Raw genomic sequence first — 20,797 nt, 5'->3', positions numbered from 1 at the left:
CTGGATTTGGGAAAGGATTTCATATAGTCTGTTTAAAATGGGAGTAGATCTTCCACATCTCACCTAGTCTACAAGAAGGCTGCGAAATAGGGTTTAGCAACATTTGATTCTTCAGTTTTGAAGACAGTGGATTGCAATAAGGCTTTCAGGAACAGAGTACATCCTTGATAAAGCGATAGAAAATGTGGGAGTTAGCATTTGAGGTTTCATTTATTAATACACATGGTTTATCAGGATTGCAAAGTAAAGTACAACATGTGTGTATTTTTCTCTCAATGGCACAAAAGGCATCGTGTTGATGGGAAGTTTCAGGCTTGCTGCTCATAGTGACAGGCTTCATAGCTGCGTAAAAAAGTAGGTTGGGGCAACATGTTTGGTAAGGATAAATGAGACTAGTTATTCCCTCCACTCCTGTTATTTTCATTTACAACCAGTTGTAAAAGAGGTCAGTTTTTATCTTATCAGAAATTCTGTGAATTCATGTCTTAAACTAGTACATCTGAAACATCCTTTGAAACTTCACTCACTAAAAATGACAGTGTCAGCTCAATACTGAGAGATTTCCAAAAAAATTGGTGGCTATTACTCACAAAAACTCTTGCTACAGACTGAAAACTAAGTGCTTCTTGAATTTAATATGCAGTTTACACAAAAGAGAAGGACAATCTTAAAGCATGCTTGAAAGGAATTCAATTATTTGTCTGAACTCATTAAAGCAAAGATGATAATGATAACCATTTTTGTGGAAAACATGAACTTGCTTTTTAGTAAAGGTGAAATAGGATTTCAACAGATTATTAGGAACTTGGTAAAAGTTTCATCACACAAAGTAAGCTGCAGTGTACAAAGAATGGAACAGAAGCTTATTTATTTCGAATAGGTGAGTCACATTGCACATTACATAACTGCTAGCTTTCTTTTAAATGGTGTTAGTTTCCTGTTTGCCAGTTTGAAGTAATGGAAATCAATATTCATCTTTGACATTACAGTATATTTACATAATAATTTGTCATTAATCATACCATTTGACAAATCCACATCAACTCAAAATGATGAAAAATCAGGCAATAACTTCAGGATTCATTTTTCCTCATTTTTTTTTCTCTTTTAGAACTGGGTAGAAAAATCAGAGAAACAGAAACTACTGTCAGATACCCTCGACCTTTCAGAGCTATTTCATCCAGACACATTTCTCAATGCCTTACGCCAGGAGACTGCAAGGTGAGGGAAAAATAATCTACCTACATATGTGTGCAAATGTGCCATTACTCCACATCGTGAGGATGATTACCTTATTTTCAGGACACAGACCCAACAAATCATGTCAATTACTGTCATTAGTCATCTCATTTTTATCACTTGCACTGAAGTACAATAGTTAAGAGTTTCTTGTTTAAATGCTGATTATTTTTTTTTAAATAAATAAAATTCATAATGTATTTTTCTTCAGAGTAAGACTTACTGTGATATGGTACACATTGAAATTACATTGGTTTTGTTTTGTATTTTATTTTCTGTGGTTATATGTCTCTAAGATTTACTGTATATGTGTTTCCCTTGCAGAGTAATGAGCTGTTCAGTGGACAGTCTGAAATTTACAGCATCATGGAAAGGGCGAATACAGGAAGGCAAACTCCAAGTTAAGGTATTGTGCTTAGCAGTATTTCTCTTCGTTTTTCTTTTGCTCCTAAATGTTTCACATATTAAAAAAAAAAAAAAAAAAAAAAGATTATTAGAGGTATTGTAGTATTTTCATAAGACGTTTTATTAGTAGTCCAAGTTGTAGTTGTAGTCCAAGTCATCTGTCTACAAACTTTTTGGAAGAGTGAACTATAAATATATTGGTGTATCAGGAATACAAAGGCTTGTTAATTGTAGACAGCTACAATAACGGTAGTGCAAAAATTCTGTAGTAAATTCTGCATGGAAGAAAGGGGGTTATATTTTTATCCCTCCCTAGTCAGATTGCTTATTTAAAATTTCAGAATTAAAATTATTCTTGCTCCATTATCTTCATCGTCCTCTTATATAAAATTGAAGCTGATATTATATTAGCTAATATCCATTGTCCAGGAAGTAGCTAAAAGACTTGTGACACATAGCAAGAGGAAATACATATAGAAATGTAAGTGAAAGGCCATGTCTTAGTAACTGTTGAATCATTGAAATGAGACTTTTCAGGAAGTAAACAGAACAAAGTGAGTTATAATATGACTAGCTTTAAATATGACAAAGATCCAACAATTTGTTAACGGACATTTAAGGCTACAGCCAGCAGCTATAAAGTCACTGCTGATTGCTTAGACAGCAAGGTACAGATGAATCCTCAAATGATTAGTTTAGGTTCTTAGCATTTCAGATGGCACTGTTATTTTGGCTAAATCCAAATCTCTTTGCACCTGTTTTATGCTTAAATTTGTAGGGAATTTTGAGTATTGATTCCAGTGGATATGTTGGGCCCATGATAATACTGCTCAAAGAGATGTGTTCAGCACAGAATCATAGAATCACAGAATGGTTTGGGTTGGAAGAGACCTTAAAGATCATCTAGATCCACCCCCCTGCCGTGGGCAGGGACACCTCCCACCAGACCAGGTTGCCCAAAGCCCCATCCAGCCTGGCCTTGAACACCTCCAGGGATGGGGCATCCACAGCTTCTCTGGGCAACCTGTGCCGGGGCCTCACCACCCTCCGAGTCAAGAATTTCTTCCTTATATCTAATATAAATTTACCCTCTTTTAGTTTAAAACCATCACTCCTTGTCCTATCACTATGCTTCCTGACAAAGAGTCCCTCCCCAGCTTTCCTGTAGCCCCCTTTAGCTACTGGCAGGCCGCTGTAAGGTCTCCCGGGAGCCTTCTCTTCTCCAGGCTGAACAACCCCAACTCCCTCAGTCTGTCTTCGTAGGAGACGTTCTCTAGCCCCGTGACCATCTTCGTGATCCTCCTCTGGATTTGTTTTAATACATCCATGTCCTTCTTCTGCTGGGGGTCCCGGAGCTGAATGCAGTACTCCAGGTGGGGCCTCACGAGAGCAGAGTAGAGGGGGAGAATCAACTCCCTTGACCTGCTGGCCATGCTTCCTTTGATGCAGCCCAGGATACAGGTGGCTTTCTGGGCTGCTATTATACATTGCCAGCTCACATTGTGCTTCTCATGACCCACCCCCCCCCAGGTCCTCCTCCTCAGAAATGCTCTCAATCCATTCTCCACCCAGCCTGTATTTGTGCTTGGGATTGCCCTGGCCCAGATGCAGGATCTTACACTTGGCCTTGTTGAACTCAATCCTCTCAAGCCTGTCCAGGTCCCTCTGGATGACATCCCTTCTCTCCAGCATGTCGACAGCACCACACAGATTGGTGTCACCGGGAAACTTGCTGAGGATGCACTCGATCCCACTGTCCATGTCACCAACAAAAATGTTAAACAGCACCAGTCACAATACTGACCCGTGAGAAACACCACTTGTCAGTGATCTTCACTTGGACACTGAGCTATTGACCACAATGAGGAACACTGTCCAATGCTTTGCACAAGTCCAGGTAAATGATGTCCATTGCTCTTCCCCTATCCACGAATGCAGTAACTCCATTGTAGAAGTCCTCCAGATTTGCCCCACACAATCTGCACAACAAAAATAAAAACAAAACAAAACAAAACACAAAAGCTACAGCTGCGTTCTTTTCAGAAACATGAGTGAATAATGCAGGACTCTCACCTTGTGACTGTGTACTGATGTACTGCTACAGCAGAGTTCTGTAGGATTAGGAGAGAGAAAGCAAGTGGCAGGACTTCTCGTCTAGTCTGATAACGCAGGCAGATGCAAGACTGTGGGAGATATCAGAGTTCTCAGTCAGCTTCTGACACTATACAGAATTATTAATACAAAATGCATGAGAATTTCATGTTTCTAAAATATTAAGGGATCGTACGTCCAGAAAAGATAACTGTAATTATCTAATCTGTTTTTTATCCAGTACAGTCTTTTGAACATTTTCAAATTATTTCCTGGTGGCACTGGAAAATATCACTTAGAAAATTAATCAATCTTTTAGTAAGAGTAATGGTTGTCTACCTCATTTAATGAGAATCAAACAGGCACCTACAACCTGTAGATAAATAAGCCAAGGGACTTTTAGGGTAGTCTATCTCCCTATAAGTCTGACAGCCTGCTAATCGCATGTTTTGCGGTTCCATATTCACCCAAGACTTCTAAGTCGATAGAAGTGAGCAAAAATTGAATTTTGTTTTTCAGACCACTTATTCTAGGTTAACTTACAACTGCAGATCCCAGAAGCTTGGAGTTTTTCAAAATCATCCTTCCACCTTTGACAAATGTCAGAAGTCAATGTCAAATGTCTCAAGTGCATGGATAAAGAATTTCCGTATACTAAATAATATTACAGTATTTTACAGTTGCTAGATTGAAGTGGCTGCTTGGAAACTAAAGAATTAAAAGTTAATTTGAGGAAAGATGTTTATAACAACACTCATATCTAGGTGTATTGAAGGTTATCATTTTTTTAATGTGTAAATTTATATGGCAATTTTTTTGAAATATTAGTAAAGTAAGAATCCTGTCAGTGTTTCTCGCTTGTTCTGAGTATTTTCCTTTCCCCAGTAAGAGCTATGTTCATTGAATCTGTATTATTATGTATTCACCAGTATCTTCACTGCTACATTGAATCTTTGATGTACAAAAGGGTGTTGGAACCCTTTGCCATGCTGAACATTTACATTCCTTTCCATGAATCTTTTCTCACATGGACATGAAAAACTGGGAGCAAACTTTTGCATTAGTAAAGCTAAATTCTAAGCATCTTATTTATTTAAAATGTGCTGTAATGAAGGCAGAAGAATGTCAGTGATACAGAAAAATCATCCTCTGAAACGTGTCTCCTTTGATAAGGATCCTTTGAATTACACATTAAGCTTGGTTCACATAAGCAATATGAATTTTAATCCTTCTAAAATTAGTGTTGTTTATACAGTTTCAAGAATTCAGGTTAATCTTACAGAATGGGAGCTTCCCATTCTGTGGAGTGTATTTTGGAACATGGACTCAAAAAATACATTTCAGAAAGCAGAATACATCAGTCCTTGAACACATGCCGTGGTGTGGTAGCTGGGGCCCTATTATATCCCATCCATTTTGATGCTTAAATCAGAAATTTTAATTTATCAGCTCTATTTTGTCAAGGAAAGTACGTTTACCAATTCAGGTCTTAGAGTAGCTAAACCACTTTCAGGAAATAACTGTCTTTCTCCTCTGACAGCAGAAAGAATGCAATTGCAGTGGTCCTGCTACAGTAATTTCGGTCAATTGCCTGAAGTTAAATTTTTTATTTTTTTTTTTAAATCCCTGCCACATTTTGGAAGTTTAAGTAAACAGGTATCAAGGAGACATAGGGTTTAGGAAAGAGGTATTTTAAGATTTTCCAGACATAATCTTATATACTGTTGTTATTAGGAGCACAATTTAGCTACTTTAGTAAAGATTATATCACTGTATAAAAGCAACAGTGCTGATTAAGATGATCTCTTCTAGTACACTGGTCTTTAATGTAGAAAGAAGATGTGTAAAAAAATAGCAGGAATGCTTTTTCAGGAAATTCCAACTAGAATAAATGTACAGCTTTTTACAGAGTATAATTCACTAATGCAAACATTTACATAGGACTCAAATAGAATAAAACATGGTGCAATCACAACAGGATGTTTTGTCCTGTGAAAGCAAGGTGGAAACTGTTATCAAAAAATAACATCTACTTTTGCTAGCTTAGGCTACATATGGTCTAGTTAAATACATGTGATTCTCAGTGAAGTGGGCCACAAATTTGACATTGTGTATCTCAGCCATGTGCTTTACTGTTATTTCCTCATTTGATAGCCTGCTTACCACAGACAAGACTGTTAAGAATTTTATCCCATTTAGAAAATTCAGTTAATAAGCAAAAGAAGTTGTTTCCATTTCAGCTGTGTGCAGAATATAAAAAAATAAATGCAAAATGTTTCCTGGCATCCTATAGTGTATGCATCTACAAATGTAAATAGTTAATAGTATATGGGCATAGACATACTTTCATGTCTGCATAAAAAATGGTTTTTGTTCTCTTTGGAAATTTTCCTCTCATTCTGATTTACTGTTTCAGTTCAGAACCTGCCTGATTATACAGCTGCCTGTCTGTAAGATAAACACAGATATACCCAATCCTGCTGTTTTTCTTCCTCTTGGTACCTGTCAGATGTTCAGACGATACTATTGAAGTAGCATGAACTTGAATTTGTTTCTCTTTCTTAAGCCATTCTCTTATATGAAAATATAAACCAGGAAGGCTGGTTAATATTCAGGGATCCCCTCCTCCAAACTCAGGAGCGATGCGTCCCAGCAAAGAGGAAGTTGGGCAAAAATACCAGGAGACCTGCATGGATGAACAAGGAGCTCCTGTCCAAGCTTAGACTGAAAAAGAAGGCCTATAAACAGTGGAAGCATGGACAGATAGCCTGGGATGGATACAGAGACAATGCCCGAGTAGCCAGGAATCAGGTTAGGAAAGCCAAAGCCTGTTTAGAGTTAAATTTGGCCAGGAACATCAAGGACAATAAGAAAGGGCTCTATAGGTACATTGGTGATAAAAGGAAAACTGGGGAAATTGTGGGCCCTGTCTGGAAGGAAATAGGAGACCTGGTCACCTGAGACATAGAGAAGGCTGAGGTAATTAATGACTATTTTCCTTCAGTCTTCACTGGCTAGAGCTCCAGCCACATGGCCTGGACCCCGGAAGGCAAAGGCAGGGACTGGAAGAATGATGAACCGCCCAGAGTGGGAGAAGGTCAGGCTCAAAACATGCTAAGGAACCTGAAGGTGCACAAGTCCACAGGACCTGATTAGATACATCTGTGGGTCCTTAAGGAACTGGTGGGTGTAGTTGCCAAGCCACTATCCATGATATATGAGAAGTCATGGCAGTTTGGTGAAATTCCTGCTGACTGGAAGAGGGGAACCCCCCCTTTTTAAAAAGGGAAAAAAGGAAGACACAGGGAACTACAGGCTTTTCTTGTCTTCAATTATAAAAGTTTTTTTGTGGCCTGAAATTTGTCTTAATAAGGAAAAGAAGGTGGAAATCTCACAATAATCTGTTGTATTGGGCTTACATGACAAGGTTTTGGTAGCAGGGGGGCTTCAAGGGTGGCCTGTGTGCAGAGCCCAGCAGCTGCCCCAGGTCAGATCAGAGCCAGCTCCAGACAGCTCCAAAACGGACCCACTGCTGGCCAGAGCTGAGCCATGAGTGATGCTGGGTGGGCCTCTGGGAGAGCAGATTGAAGGAAGGGGAAATCTGCTGTGCTACAGCAGCTGGGAGAGAGGGGTGAGAGCTGAGAGAGAAGCAGCCCTGCAGCCCCCAAGGTGAGTGCAGCAGGAGGGCAGGAGGTGCTCCAGGCACGCAGCACAAGTTCCCCTGCGGCCCGTGGAGAGGCCCCTGGTGGAGCAGGCTGTCCCCCTGCAGCCCACGGGTCCCACATGGAGCAGATCTCCACGCTGCAGCCCGTGGAGGAGCCCCCGGTGGAGCAGGTGGATGTGGCCTGGAGGAGGCTGCGGCCCATGGAGAGCCCCTGCAGGAGCAGGCCCCGGGCCGGAGCTGCAGCCCGTGGAGAGGAGCCCACGCAGGAGCAGGGGGTCTGGGGGGAGCTGCCGCCCGTGGGGGACCCGTGCTGGAGCAGTTTGCTCCTGGGGGTTGGACCCCGTGGTACAGAGCCGTGTGGGAGCAGTTCTGGAAGAGCTGCAGCCTGTGGGCAGCCCCCACAGGCTCAGTTCAGGAAGGACGGCATCCCGTGGAGCAGGGGCAGGGAGTGACCATGAAGGAGCTGCGGAGACAAAGCGTCAGGGACTGACCACAGCCCCCATTCCCCATTCCCCGAGGGTAGATGGGGAGAAGGTGTTTTTAGTTTGCTTTTAGTTTCTAACTGCTCTAGTAGTCTGCTAGACTATCATATCAAACATGATCTTAATGTATCAGTGTTAATTCAGATGATAGTTTAGTGGTATGATGCAAAGTAGATCCCTCCTTGTAGGATGTGCTGAATATTTGATTTAGAATCATCTGCATAAAATTACACCTTCTTTAACATCACTTAGGGTTACTTTAACAAAAGGTACTGAGAATGTATATCTGTTCCAGTATAATTGATGTGCAAATACCTCTTTTATTTTCTGTGTGCACTGATTGCTCTATCGTACAAAAGCAGGTATTCATTCCTTTTGATACTAGAATCTCATTTTCTGTCATTGTGAAAAAAAAATGAAAGAAAAGAAGAAACATGGTAAGAGACTTTCTGGGTAGTAAATGCTATGAGCTCAGATATGGATTAATATAAATAATGAAAAACAAAAATGTGTTCTGAGAATATCATATTCAAATACGTAACATCAGCATTAATATCAAAGCTGTGCTCTTAGCAATTGTCAGAAATACTATTAAAGGGCATCCTGAGAGGTCTTTTTTTACAGTATACCTCCATCTGGAATATCAGGAAATTCATGATAGAAGCCTGTAGAGGTAATGGAGTAAAAATATGACTTCCTGAACTCTGCAGTAGTCTGTATAATTTCATGGGAAATTGTGGCATTAAATAGTAAGGAAAAAAATAATTGTGTGGAATTTGAAGTTTTTGAAACTTTATATCAGCACACTTTCTACAAATGTATTTTAAAGAATTATCTGTATCATGTAACAGCTTGATTCAAAACTAAACTAGCACTAATAGTTGCAAAATGCCAATTACGTTATCTTTTTGAGAATTAAAACTTTTAAAATCATGGTCAACTCTAGCCATTACTCCAAAGTGGACTGCAAAAATACTACACATGCTAATTGTAGATACTGTGAAATCCATGTACTAGTAGTTGTAGTTTCTCTATACCATTTATCGTAGAAAAGGGAACGTGGCTATGGGTGTATTCAGCCAACCAGTATTTGAAAATGCATTGTTCCAGTATTTTTTCTTTCCGATAGCTTTTAATATTGAATCAAAGTCAAAGTTTTGGTCTTCAACTTCAAAGGAGTTTCTATGATTGGTTGAAACTTTCCAGGAGATCAAGCGATGTTATTTTATATAACTGCAATGTCAAAGGAACTGCCAATATCAAGAGAAGAAACGTGTGCTGTAGAAAGAGTTTTTTCAATAGGCGACCCAATTCTATAGAAATGTCTTTTAGAGATGTTCAGGATGGCCAGACCTTTGAACACGCTAACAATAAATTGTAAAACCTCTTCATCAGACCATTCTTTCCTCAATAACTTTGCCAAACACACATATTTATCAAACTAACCTCCATAGCCAAACTTCCTGCAGAATGCGTGAAGGGCAGAAAGAAAAACATGAGAGATGAATCTTTCTCATACTTTTATGATAGGGATAAATAAGTGCTTTGAAAGCAGTCAATCAGAAGTGTAGTGAGATAAAGTGTAGTCTAGGACTTGTGCATATGATAAAGTGAGGCCTTAGGTATCGAGGTTAACAACAGGGAGCAGTAGGAAGAAGTCTGTGGCAAATCTCAGTATAATCGTTAGTACAATATTGTTCCTTTTGTGCCTTTATAATGTTTTTCTTCATGTTCTTTGTCCTTGCAACACAGAAGAGGTTGTACTGGAATGTACATAGGCTATCATTAAAGACTATTGACACCCAAACTGCTTTTTCTTACTAGATAAAGGCAGCTTTTTCCAGCCTCTCTGTGTGGAGAGGTTTTGAGTTTGAAAGGAAATGGTACAAAATACCAAATGTTAACACTGTACCTTGAAAGTGACAGACCTGAAAATCTTAGGGAAGATTCAAAGGAAAGGTCACAAGAAACTTGGCAGGAGAAGGGAGAGGAGAGTCACGCTTTCACGACGAAGAAAAGATCTTAAGCTTTCGACAAGAGGTTGAAGGGAGGAAAAAATGTTTTTGCAGTTCCAAACTGAATGTCTGAAAAATTGAATTCATTTCAGTGAGGCCTTGTTATAACAATCATAGAAGTTAATGAAAATAGAGAAAAAGTCATACTGCTGTGGGCTTACCTCTTGTGATTCTTATGAGTCAGGTTTGCCACAGTTTTGAAAGCTTTACTGTGAGTCTTATTCTGTATGTAGCACAGGTTATTTCAAAGGATGTTACTGCAGTCACTATCTTGTCCAAGGACCAAACAAAGCTTTTTTTCCTATTGCTTTTTTAAATGCAATTGCAAATGTTAGAATATGTATATATATATGTATATCCTGTACATTGTAAGGAAGAGCCCTCGGCCCCGAGCTAGAACACAAGTTTAAAGAAGCAAGTTTCTGAAGTAAAGACTGCATTAGTCTATCTACAATCAAGAGAATAATTGTTTATTAAAAATGCAGAATGTATGCTTAGTTACTGTACAGTTAGTAGAGTATTAACATAAAACCAAAAAACAACATTCATCACTTGGGAGGAAGACAGTGCCTTTGAAGCATGACAGTTAACCCTCATTGTATTACTGTTTAACTGCAACTTTTTTGTCTAATAAATAATTTTAGAATACCGTAGTTACCTAAGTAAAGTATTTCCATTGCATCTTGTCTACTACTGACTTTCATTGTAACATCACACATCTGTGCCATGTACACTTCTAAAAATTTCTAGCAGGGGAAAATGGATTAGAAAATGATAGTTTTCTCCATTTCTTGTCTGTTGTTTTGGTTATACAGTGACTCATCCAGTTTCCAACAGCACTGTATGTCCTAGTTCCAGCACCACTTCATGATCCTTGTATTTCGTGCAAGCCTGCTTCATTTTTTTTATTTATTTACTACAGAACCTTAATATGATATTACAACAACATTGTAGGTTCCATTAGACATCTGCTCCAGTTTTAGATTTAGATTTAGATTTTTAGTTTTAGATTAGCTTTTGAAAAGCTGCATAAAAGTTATTACTGAGTTAAATTTTATTATTACTAAAATTGAAGTTACCACTTTAGCAGGCCAAACCGATTATTACTATTATTTATACTGGCAAACTATTATTATTTGTACTAGCAAAATAAAATGATGAACAGATAATGATTTATTTTTATTTTTTTATTTTTAAGATATCCAAAATAGATATCATTGTCATTAATTTATTCAAGACTTGTTAAAAAAAAAAAAGAATTAGTTCAGTCTGAAAGTACTCATTTATTAAAAGTAAACACTTTAAAACATGTTACATTTAAAGCATTGCACAGTTACTTATATAAATATGTGGTTCTTAATTATTTCTTTTTTTCCAATTAATACTTTAAGTAAGAACTCTTGAATTGTATTAAATAACATTTTCTCTCATATTATTTGAAAATTATTTATTTCCCTCTGCAAAACTGTGTAATAGTTCATTGCATTCTCTGAAAGCTATGCTCAGACTTCCAAGCAGGAAGTCATGCTTATTTCAGTGATTGTTCTTTTCTTATTCTTAACATGGTAATAATTGTGGACTTGGCTGTTGCTATCATATTTCCATTAATCTACTGCCAGGCAACTGCAGTTTCATAAGTGATGACATTTACAGGTATTTTTCTCTAGCATTTCAAAGAATGTGAATCCAAATCAGAGGAAGTTCACGCCGAAGCATGATGCAGATTGAGCCTTTAAATCATGTTTCCTATTCTCACACATGACATTACAATAATTGCCTTCCTGTTATTTAAAAATTTGGTCACAGTAAAAAGGATTGTTGTTTATTGAAGCACGGTGTAATCATTACTAACGTTTCAAGTCTTTTATATATGTTTCAATATTTCATATTTCCGTGGCAGATCAGTGGCTTACAAATGGAAGGCTGCAGTTTTGATGGAAATCGACTTTCAGAAAATCTGCATGATTCTCCCAGTGTGTCATCTGTTCTCCCTTGTTACATGGCCTGGATTCCACAGGTACTAAATTATTAAAAGCCCTAAACTTTCAAGACCCATAATTTGCTTTTCTCTGTGTAGTAGCTTTTTAGTATGACTGCTGACCTGTTTTTTTTCCCTCATCTTAGAATAAAGATCTGTATATTTAATAGTAAAAGTTACTTCTTTTATATAAAACAAGAACTTATTACCACTTTGTCAATATTTTTTAGTTTTTATTGTGCAGATTAAAACAAAGGCTTTATTTCAGTCATAATTTTTTCTTGTCGTTTTAAAATTTTTTTACAATTTTCAAAAGTGTATTTACTAAATGTATACATGAGTTTGGGAGAGTATTTATTGGTAGAGTATATTTTCTTTAAATTTTAAACATTGTACTAAAACATAACAGCAATAAAGAGTCAGAGAACATAATGTGATCTGTAACCAAATAAAGCCTTTCCCCTATTTACACTGATTTAAAAAATGCAAACACTTGCAGGACTATGTAAGATGAAAATTAAGCAATCCAAACAGTAAAAATTGTTACTGCTTCTACTCTCTAATTAAAATAGCAGTCTTCAATAAAAAAAGGAAAAAGTTATGTGGAACTTCTTCAAGGATATGTAGCATTGCAAATTCATATACTTACATTCTTAAAAGAAAAGTTGTTGTAGAATTCGTCGCATCTATATTTACAGAATCACAGAATGGTTGAGGTAGGAAGGGACCTCTGGAGGTCATCTGGTCCCACCCCTGCTCAAGCAGGGACACCCAGAGCAGGCTGCCCAGGACCACGTCCAGGTGGCTTTTGAAGATCTCCAAGGATTTCCAAACCCCACAGCCTCTCTGGGCAACCTGTGCCAGGGCTCCCTCACCCATACAGCTATCTAAAAGTTACTTGCCCATACGGTTTAGTTACCTTAGGCCCTTGTTTGGTCTCAGAAAAAGATGGGCATCTCAGGAAGCTCATTCCATCATAAAGTATGAATCTCATTGGATGAGAAGGTTTGGTTTGGTTAGGAGAATGTTAAACAAAAAAGCTCACTGGACTCCAGTAGTTGACTTTTCAGTTAGAATTAGCTTAGTAATTGTAAAAAAATGATGGTGATTATGAGATTTATAGTATCTTGTGATAGATATGCAGGGAGCTCCATTGCTATCACACCGCTTTATCCCAACAATTTTTTTTGTTCTCACTGTTATTTCCAGCACTGTAAACATGGCATTTCATTATAGCACAACATTAGAAGTATAACACTCAAGATTTAGACTGAGAACACACAACTAGATACTAGCCAATGTCTGCATTACTGCTTCCAGCTTTGATGGCAAAGAAGATACTGGATGTTTAAAAAAACAGAAACAAAAAGACACACACACAAAAACCAACCACCTGACTCAGTGATGGGAGGGAGAAGATGGCAATATACTTTGTTTTAAGTGGTAACAGCAAATGTTTATCTTATGCTTACTGAAGATGAGGATTATAAGTAACCCTATCTTTTTTTTTTTGAAAAGTGTTTAGCTTCTGTTAGAGATAAAACAGATTCCTAAAGTGTTTTTCTGAATAAAAGTCAATATTCTTTAGACTTCAAAGGTATTATGTGACATTAGCAGAGATCTGCCTGTAAAGACATACAAGTGAGATCAGTAATCAGATAATGAAGCTGCTTCCAATGTACTTCATACTTGAAAGAATAGCAGCTGAAGTTTTTGTGTTGGAAAAAAAATGTATTTATTTTACAACACAAGCCAATACTTGCCAACTGCCCAGATTTTAAATATAATGTATCTCTAAGGAAAGTATTTCTGATTTTCAATGCCCTTTAGTTGTTTTGCTATAGGCTTCGCTGTAGGAATTGACCATGATCAAACATCATGCTTTCAAACAGAAAGGTAGAACTGGGACGTCATTCTGCACTTCCCCTGATCTCATTATCCTCTCCACAGGAGAAGAGTGTATGAAGTAGAACATGCTATCTTATGAGTTTCTCCCCAGAAATATCTCTTATGAAATCTGGTGAGCAAAAATCTATGTATTTGTAAAGCAATGCTTTCAGGTCATTTTCCATCAAACTAAAGTGAACTGTCCAGAAAAAAAAAAAAAAAAAAAAAGCAGTCTGCAGAATTTGTCTGGATACCTCCCCATAAAAAGGCTCAAAATGCTAAAATGTTAAAAATTGAGTATTTTAAGCAATAACATAGTACTTATTAAATTGTGAAGGCCTTTTCTGGTTTTAATTCATGGATAGATCCCAAGTTGTAATGGACTAAGTAGGATAAAACTGTGTGTGAAGCAGGCTAGACAAAGAAAATTTTTGGAGTGCATGTAAGGAAGGACATATGGATTTGTGGTTCATAAAGCCTTTCACAGAATGGCTTTAACCCTCAAATAATGTGATTCTGTAAAACATCAGTGGAATTGAGAAAAGTATGTGAACAGCTATTTCAACACAAAAAGGGTGTTAAAAAGAAGTCTTGGAAAGCAAACTTGCCAACTTTGGGCTTCCCAGCTTTGGCTGTACTTAAAGACCATTCTCTGGCTGACATTTTCCTCTCAAATTTCCCAGTATTTTCTCTTCCTCTGTAGTGTTAACCAAGGGATAAATGTGGTAAGGTTTTAAACACTAGTGTTCAAAAGACAAGGGAACTTGATTTTCAAAAGGAACAACAAAACTCCTCAGAAATGGCTTAACACTTAACATGCAGGGCAAAGTGCTTGAAACAGTTGTTTGCATGTCTCCTTTTTCTGTTTCTACTTATTTTCTAATAATGGTGCTTAACTAACTTGCATTTGATGTAATTTGCATTAAAAAAGCAACTCTTTTTTTATTTCAAAGTCCTTTCTGACACATGTGCTGCTTTATTGCTCGATTCTTGAAAACATTTTGACAATTTCCTGTTGACAAGAAGGGAAATCTTGCGTGTGGAGGAAAACATGCTTAATATATATGAATTGAATGAAACCCTCAATTACTTATATAAAATAAGTACATGATGGGTTGAAACCTGAGTTACATGCTGTAGGAAGTCTAGTCAGTCTTTGAACTCCGTTCTATAATCATGCAAAGGTACAATGACCTGTGCAAAGCCCGAGGAGGAAATTACGTCCAAAGTGCACACACTTTGTAGTACAGAAAGTGGAGAGGAACTGTAATTGTTCTCAAGAGTGCAGCATCAGGGTACAGGCTGAGAGGTAATGCTGTGGCTCCAACTGATGTCCTTCCCAACGTAGTGTTTACAGCATAGTTGTAGTCTCTGTAGCAGCAGTACTATTAATAATGTGCAGTAGTAAAGTACACGCACAGGAGAATACAAAATTATAAATGAACTCAGCCAAAATGTTCAAATCTGAATGCTTAAATTTAACTTGAAAATTTCCTGCTTAGGCACTTAATGGAAACAACCTGTTTCCCAGAAGTGCCAAAGAACCCCAGCTGCAACTGTGATCAGTGTTGGTATGAAAGGAATTAAAAAAAAAAAAAAAAAAGAGAGAAATTTTTACACGTGCATCTGTGTCTTGAAGAGCAAAAAGTATATGGAAAGGATTGGGGAATTTGAGCTTTTTATTTTTATTTAAAGTCCTTGTCTGACTGAATCATGGTTAATACTTTTAGATTCCCTCTGAGGCTCTGAGGTAAGGTACAGTAGCTCTGTATCAGACGATAATTTGTTTGGATTAATTGTTTTTAAACATCATTGTTAAACACAGAAGGTAGTTTGGGAAGACTGGGTTAAGATTTTTTTGGTGCAGCTCCTGAAGTATCCCACTTGCAAGTAGCTGAGGTGCAGATCACACCTGGGGCTGCATTGCAGGAGGAGCAGCAGGGCTTGCCAAGACCACTGGTGCCCCAGGACTCCAGCCTGCCCCAGCAGTACAGCACTGGTGCTCCCAAGGGGCTTCTACCCTCTGGAAACTGTTCCCTTGTCCCTGGTTTGCAGAAGCTAATGACATGGTTTTTTTGTTTGTTTGTTTGTTTGTTTGTTTTTGTTTTGTTTTTTTTTTGTTTTCTGAATGAAGATTTTGATATGCAATTTAAAAGATCACTCCTATTAGATACATTATTCTGTTTTCAGTTTAATGAACTGGAGAGAAAACTTAAGGGGCTTAGATATGGAGTAGTCTAGTGAATTTTCTAAAGTCTCCGCTTTGTTAGTAATCCTTCTCCTTTGTAGCCTGGACCAAGAGTTGTGTATCAAAGGCTGCTGTCTAGACTTTATCTTAGGATCCAGCTTTGGATACCACATCACTGAAAATTACTCTTTTCTCATATTTTGTTCTCTAAGTGATAACTAAGTACTGGTTTATTGACAGGATGCATACGGTCCATATTCTCCGGAGGAATGTATAACTTTACCAGTCTACACTAGCATGGAGAGAGACCGTGTGGTGACAAATATTGATGTACCTTGTGGAGGAAACCAAGACCAGTGGATTCAATGTGGAGCTGCTCTATTCTTAAAAAATCAGTAATCTGAGATTGCATTAAATTAGCTCTTGAAGTTAAGAATCGTTTAAACATTTCAGTTATTCATGTTTAAAAAAATCCTTCAGTTTCATTGCTTATAGATTTTTAAAGCAATGGTTTATAATTTTTTTTTTTAAACACTATCTAAAATTAACTCTACTTGAATGGAACTTCATTGTACCTTTGTGAGATATTGTAAATGTTAAAACAGCACTAGTAAGCAAACTGTTAATTTGGGTTATTTCTTTAGACTGTAATGCAATGTATTTCTTTCTCAGATTTGTTGTAATCTGCACTGTTTTGCCCAGTGCAGTCCCATAAATATTGTATGTAAATGCGAAGCCAGTGTATTTTTTGATCATTTTTTCATAATACTTTTTGAACTGTTATTATTCTTACCTACCTGTAATAATTCTTAAACCTCATTTAATAAAAGCATATGATAAAACTTACTTGAAATAGAATGTTTTACTTGAATATAAAAATGAGAATAAATATTTCATTCTGTTTTAATGGTGTTTTACTTCGAATCCTATTTTTTGAGTTGGTAGTAAATAATAGAAGCTTCATAAACTTTGTGTGACGTTACAGACTCAGTTAGACTATCATCATGGGTGTTATCTAGGAGTTACTGAAAAAAGCATTTTTTGAAACCATACTAAGTTCCAGTAAGAATGTGCACATAAATGCGCAATTTAGACAAACAATTCCTTCGATGATCAAAAGAGGTTTTCACTCTGTTGTTAGGTGATTAACAGAGGGATATAATCATGCTCTTGGTGTGTGATGTGAAAGACCCCTGAAGAAAGTCTCAACATAAGAATAGAAGGTGTCTAATTTTTAACTGCAGCTACCGAATGATCTCATGAAGATATTTTTGGAAGGCAATAACATGAAAACACTTTTTTATTTTGCTTGGAAAACAAAATATATGTCTTGGCTCTGACACTTCTGATTTCGTATTTTTTTTCTTTATGTAGCATTTAAATTAAAACTGTATTTCACTCGCATGCTATTTTTCACTAGTGGTTTGAGGGAGGGAGAAGGAAGGCAGTGAAAGAGTTGGCTGCATCTCCAGGTTAGCTTCCCAAAGAAAGTCTCTGTCTGTTCTATTGTTTTTCCCTTAAATTTCGTCTTTTGTCTCCTAATTGAAGATCAATTAATTTGTTGCCCATTTAATTCTCCTCCAAATAAAAAGATGTTCTAAAATAATTTGTTACAAGTGCACTTACATTTCTAAAATTTAATCCAATCTAACAACAGAATAGATTTCCTTGCAACTTTTCAGATAATTTCTTCCTTTATATATTTGAATATGAAGAATAAAATGTGGCAAAATTAGAAAATACTTGTCTGTTAAGAAAATTTTGGAAGAAAATGATGACGTTTCCAACAGATCAGAAATCACTCTATCAATGCGTGTACCTGCCCAAAAAATACTGTCATACTAAACTTTCTTGGTAAAACATCACTGGGAGAGGAAATAAGTTTTAGTGAGGGAGACCGTGCTTTCAATTCCCTTAAATACCTGTAAAGATCATGTTGTGACCTTCTGTTCTGGATCCACCGTGTCTCCATAAAGCAGACTGGATTTTAGGTTTCTTATTTCCATAAGCTGAGGATCTATTGGCTCTTGCTAGTTCTAGTTTCTTTTTTTTTTTTGGACAGATGGAGAAATACAGCTATTCAGATAACTACCTAACATAGGGCAAAGATGTCTGGAAAATAAAAGTCAATGTTTTAACCTACCTTGCACAGGAAGTGGAGATCAGAAATGTAGTAGGTGATTTTGATAACCGCTCTTGCTTGTTATAGGAAAGAAAATATATTGTGATGGGATGTAGAAACCCTGAAAGAAAGACATCAGTGGGATATTCTGGGGATTTAGGTTATATTACTATTACTATTATTATTTTATTCCTATTTGCAGCTATAAGTGTTATTTAGACACTCTTGTTTCAAGTCTCCTTGTTTTATATATTTAGTCAGGAAAACTTCTTAGTATACAGATACTGATCCTGTCACATAAAGCAGATAGAAAAGAAGCTCTTCTACAGATACCACCCTATATTTTGTGATGACAAACTAATTGATTTTCTTGCCAATAACTGACCTGTATCCTAGCTCCTTAGAACTGGCCTGCTTGTTACCTGTTGTATCTATGAGCACCAAGATTTAGAACTACAGAATGTTTCTCAGCTCGCACCAAGACTTTTCAGAGACAATCATCAATGCCCTTCTGTCAGAGACTTCTCTCTGTGAACAGGAAATACTGTTAGTCACCTTGATTAAATCTCCTTTTGATTGCTTCACATCTTGTCTTAGAGCTCTTTGATATTACCTAAACTGTTAACTTGCTTATGCTCATTCTGAGTCTTTCCATGAGTGACAGGAGATAAATTCTTAATGTAGCCACACTGCCCAAGTCACAGAAGGCAAAGGCAGGGACTGGGAGAATGAAGAACTGCATGGTGTAGGAGAAGATCAGGTTCAAGACTATCTAAGGCACCTGAAGTTGCACAAGTTCACAGGACCTGATGAGATGCGTTCGAGGCTCATGAGGGAACTGGCGGATTAAGTTGTGACCTGGTTTTGGCTAGGATAGAGTCAATTTTACTCCTAGTAGCTGCCACGGTGTTGTGTTTTGGATTTAGGATGAAAAAAATATTGATAACACACTGATATTTTAGTTGTTGCAGAGCAGGGCTCACACAGAGCCAAGGACTGTTCAGCTCCTGGTGCTGCCCTGCCAGCGAGGTACCTGGGGGTGCAACAGGTAGCTGGGAGGGGACACAGCCAGGAGCTGATCTGAACCGGCCAAAGGGATGTCCCACACCATGTGGTGTCATGCTAAACAATTAATATGGTGTGGCTGGCAGGGGTGGGCGGGACCACTGCTCCGGGATGGGATGGGCATCGGCCAGCAGGTGGTGAGCATTTGCATTGTGTATCCCTTGCTTTGTACATCCTACTGTCATCATCATCATCATCATCCAATTCTTTTTCTGTCCTGTTAAACTGTCTTTATCTCAGCCCATGAGGTTTTACTTTTTTTTTCTTTCCCCCCCCCCCTCCCAATTCTCTCCCCCATCCCACTGGTGGGGGAGGAAATGTGGCTGCGTGGTGCTGGGCTGCCTGCTGCTAAGCCATTGTCCATCATATTCGAGAAGTTGGGGCACTCCGGTGAAGTTCTGAACAGACTGGAAAAAAGTGTAAACATAACCCCCACGGTTTAAAAGGTGAAAAGAAGGAAAACCCGTGGAATTACAGGCCAGTCAGTCTCACCTCGGTGCCTGGCAAAACCATGGAGCAGATCCTCCTGGAAACCACGCTAAGGCACATAGAAAATAAGTGACTGGTGACTGGTGACAGCCAACATGGCTTCACTAAAGGCAGATTGTGCCTGACAAATCTGGTGGCCTTCTACAATGCGGTTACAGCATTGGTGGATAGGGGAAGAGAACATAAAAAAGCTGGTGGATGTTGCATTGGGTCATGTGGCAAGGTTTTGGTAGTGGAGGGCAGCAGGAGTGGCCTCTGTGAGAAGAATCCAGAAGCTGCCCAATGTTAGATAAGGGCCAGTTTCAGACAGCCCCAAAGGGACTCGCTGCTGGCCTGAGCTGAGCCAGTAAGTGATGTTGTTTGTGCCTCTGGGAGAGCAGATTGAAGGAAGGGAAAAAAAGAATGCAGCTGGGAGAGTGAGGAGTGAGAACCATCCCTGCAGCCCTCAAGGTGAGTGCAGCAGGAGGGCAGGAGGTGCTCCAGGCACGCAGCACAAGTTCCCCTGCGGCCCGTGGAGAGGCCCCTGGTGGAGCAGGCTGTCCCCCTGCAGCCCACGGGTCCCACATGGAGCAGATCTCCACGCTGCAGCCCGTGGAGGAGCCCCCGGTGGAGCAGGTGGATGTGGCCTGGAGGAGGCTGCGGCCCATGGAGAGCCCCCGCAGGAGCAGGCCCCGGGCCGGAGCTGCAGCCCGTGGAGAGGAGCCCACGCAGGAGCAGGGGGTCTGGGGGGAGCTGCCACCCGCGGGGGACCCGTGCTGGAGCAGTTTGCTCCTGGGGGTTGGACCCCGTGGTACGGAGCCGTGTGGGAGCAGTTCTTGAAGAGCTGCACCCTGTGGGCAGCCCCCGCAGGCTCAGTTCAGGAAGGACGGCATCCCGTGGGAGGGACCCCACGGGGAGCAGGGGCAGAGAGTGACCGTGAAGGAGCGGCGGAGACAAAGCGTCAGGGACTGACCACAGCCCCCATTCCCTGTTCCCCTGCACTGCTTGGGGGGAGGAGGTGGAAGAAGGTGGATGAGGAGGAAGGTGTCTAGTTTTGTTTGTTTGTTTGTTTTTTGTTTCTTACTGCTCTAGTTTGTTAGTCCTCTTCCAACCCAAACCATTCCATGATTCTAATGCTTAGCTATGGCTAAATCCCTGAATTATAATTTTATCTGGACAGAAGTCCTTTGGGA

General features: G+C 38.9%; 1 protein-coding gene across 1 annotated transcript in view; it reads left to right on the top strand.

Annotated features, from left to right (window-relative positions):
• The window catches only part of DYNC2H1 (dynein cytoplasmic 2 heavy chain 1), a 167,238-nt gene extending 150,447 nt beyond the window's left edge, over positions 1-16,791 (top strand). Inside the window, exons 86-89 of the mRNA XM_035542461.2 lie at positions 1,112-1,221; positions 1,564-1,645; positions 11,797-11,913; positions 16,190-16,791. Coding sequence (XP_035398354.1) covers positions 1,112-1,221; positions 1,564-1,645; positions 11,797-11,913; positions 16,190-16,348 — 468 coding nt within the window. The 3' untranslated portion in view covers positions 16,349-16,791. The remainder of the gene's footprint in view (positions 1-1,111; positions 1,222-1,563; positions 1,646-11,796; positions 11,914-16,189) is intronic.
• Positions 16,792-20,797: the final 4,006 nt, after the last annotated feature.

Source organism: Cygnus atratus, chromosome 1 (assembly GCF_013377495.2).
Source record: "Cygnus atratus isolate AKBS03 ecotype Queensland, Australia chromosome 1, CAtr_DNAZoo_HiC_assembly, whole genome shotgun sequence".
Lineage (NCBI taxonomy): Eukaryota > Metazoa > Chordata > Aves > Anseriformes > Anatidae > Cygnus > Cygnus atratus.
This window is presented reverse-complemented; position numbering and strand designations above follow the sequence as displayed.